The sequence below is a fragment of the Camelina sativa genome, unplaced genomic scaffold (genome assembly GCF_000633955.1).
Source record: "Camelina sativa cultivar DH55 unplaced genomic scaffold, Cs unpScaffold03916, whole genome shotgun sequence".
Classification (NCBI taxonomy): domain Eukaryota; kingdom Viridiplantae; phylum Streptophyta; class Magnoliopsida; order Brassicales; family Brassicaceae; genus Camelina; species Camelina sativa.
The window spans coordinates 1-713 of NW_010925013.1; the positions used below are offsets into that span (position 1 = coordinate 1).

At 42.1% G+C, this 713-nt stretch overlaps 1 protein-coding gene across 1 annotated transcript; it reads left to right on the plus strand.

The window, feature by feature from the left end:
• Nucleotides 1-7: 7 nt before the first annotated feature.
• Nucleotides 8-713, plus strand: LOC104774604 (phosphatidylinositol/phosphatidylcholine transfer protein SFH4-like). The gene is made up of 3 exons (XM_010499150.2): nt 8-323; nt 413-487; nt 567-713. Exons 1-3 carry the CDS (start codon nt 9-11, stop codon nt 585-587), a joined length of 411 nt encoding a protein of 136 aa, XP_010497452.1. The 5' UTR covers nt 8; the 3' UTR covers nt 588-713.

A 713-nucleotide genomic window follows, 5' to 3' on the forward strand; every position in this document is an offset into this window, starting at 1 on the left:
TGTTCTTCATGAACTTTTTCACACTCGTGTCTCTGGCTCTGCCACTGACTAAAGAAAACTCACAGTTGCATCCTTCAAGCGCTAGAGCTGAGCTGTGTGATGAACATACTGCAAGGGAATCCCGTCCACCTTCACCTTCTCGTTCAACGATCACTGAAAGGGTTGTCATTTCCTCTGTTTTAAGCAGACTCGGGGATCTTGAGAAACAGCTAGAAACTCTTCGCATGAGGAAATTCGAGATGCCTCACGAGAAAGAGGAGTTGCTGAATGCTGCTGTTTATCGCGTGGATGCACTAGAAGCAGAGCTCATCACCACGAAAAAGGTATGAAACTCTGTTTCTAAACCTTGAATGGTACTGATAACGAGTCATTATAAACCTTATTATAACCGAATATGGGTGTTGATGAACAGGCGTTGCATGAGGCTTTAATGAGGCAAGATGAACTTTTGAGTTACATAGACCGGCAAGAGGAAGCTAAGTACCGGGTTAGTGTCATTCTGTAGCTAGTTTTGCTGCCCTTCTAAGTCGGTATTCTATGTATTAATGGTTAGGAATATGATGCAGAGAAAGAAGTTCTGCTGGTGAAGAACTCGAGGTTGCGAGGTAATTAGTAAAAATTGGTTGTTCAGGGATCTCATTATAGACCATGGACCATTGATCACAAGTAGGTCTGAAAGCAAATATCTCTGTTGATACGTAATGTATATAATA

Coding starts and splice junctions, on each gene's coding strand:
- LOC104774604 (XM_010499150.2), top strand. CDS start 9: ATGAACTTTTTCACACTCGTGTCTCTGGCTCTGCCACTGACTAAAGAA. Junction 324..412: donor AGCTCATCACCACGAAAAAG/GTATGAAACTCT, acceptor GTTGATGAACAG/GCGTTGCATGAGGCTTTAAT. Junction 488..566: donor AAGAGGAAGCTAAGTACCGG/GTTAGTGTCATT, acceptor AATATGATGCAG/AGAAAGAAGTTCTGCTGGTG.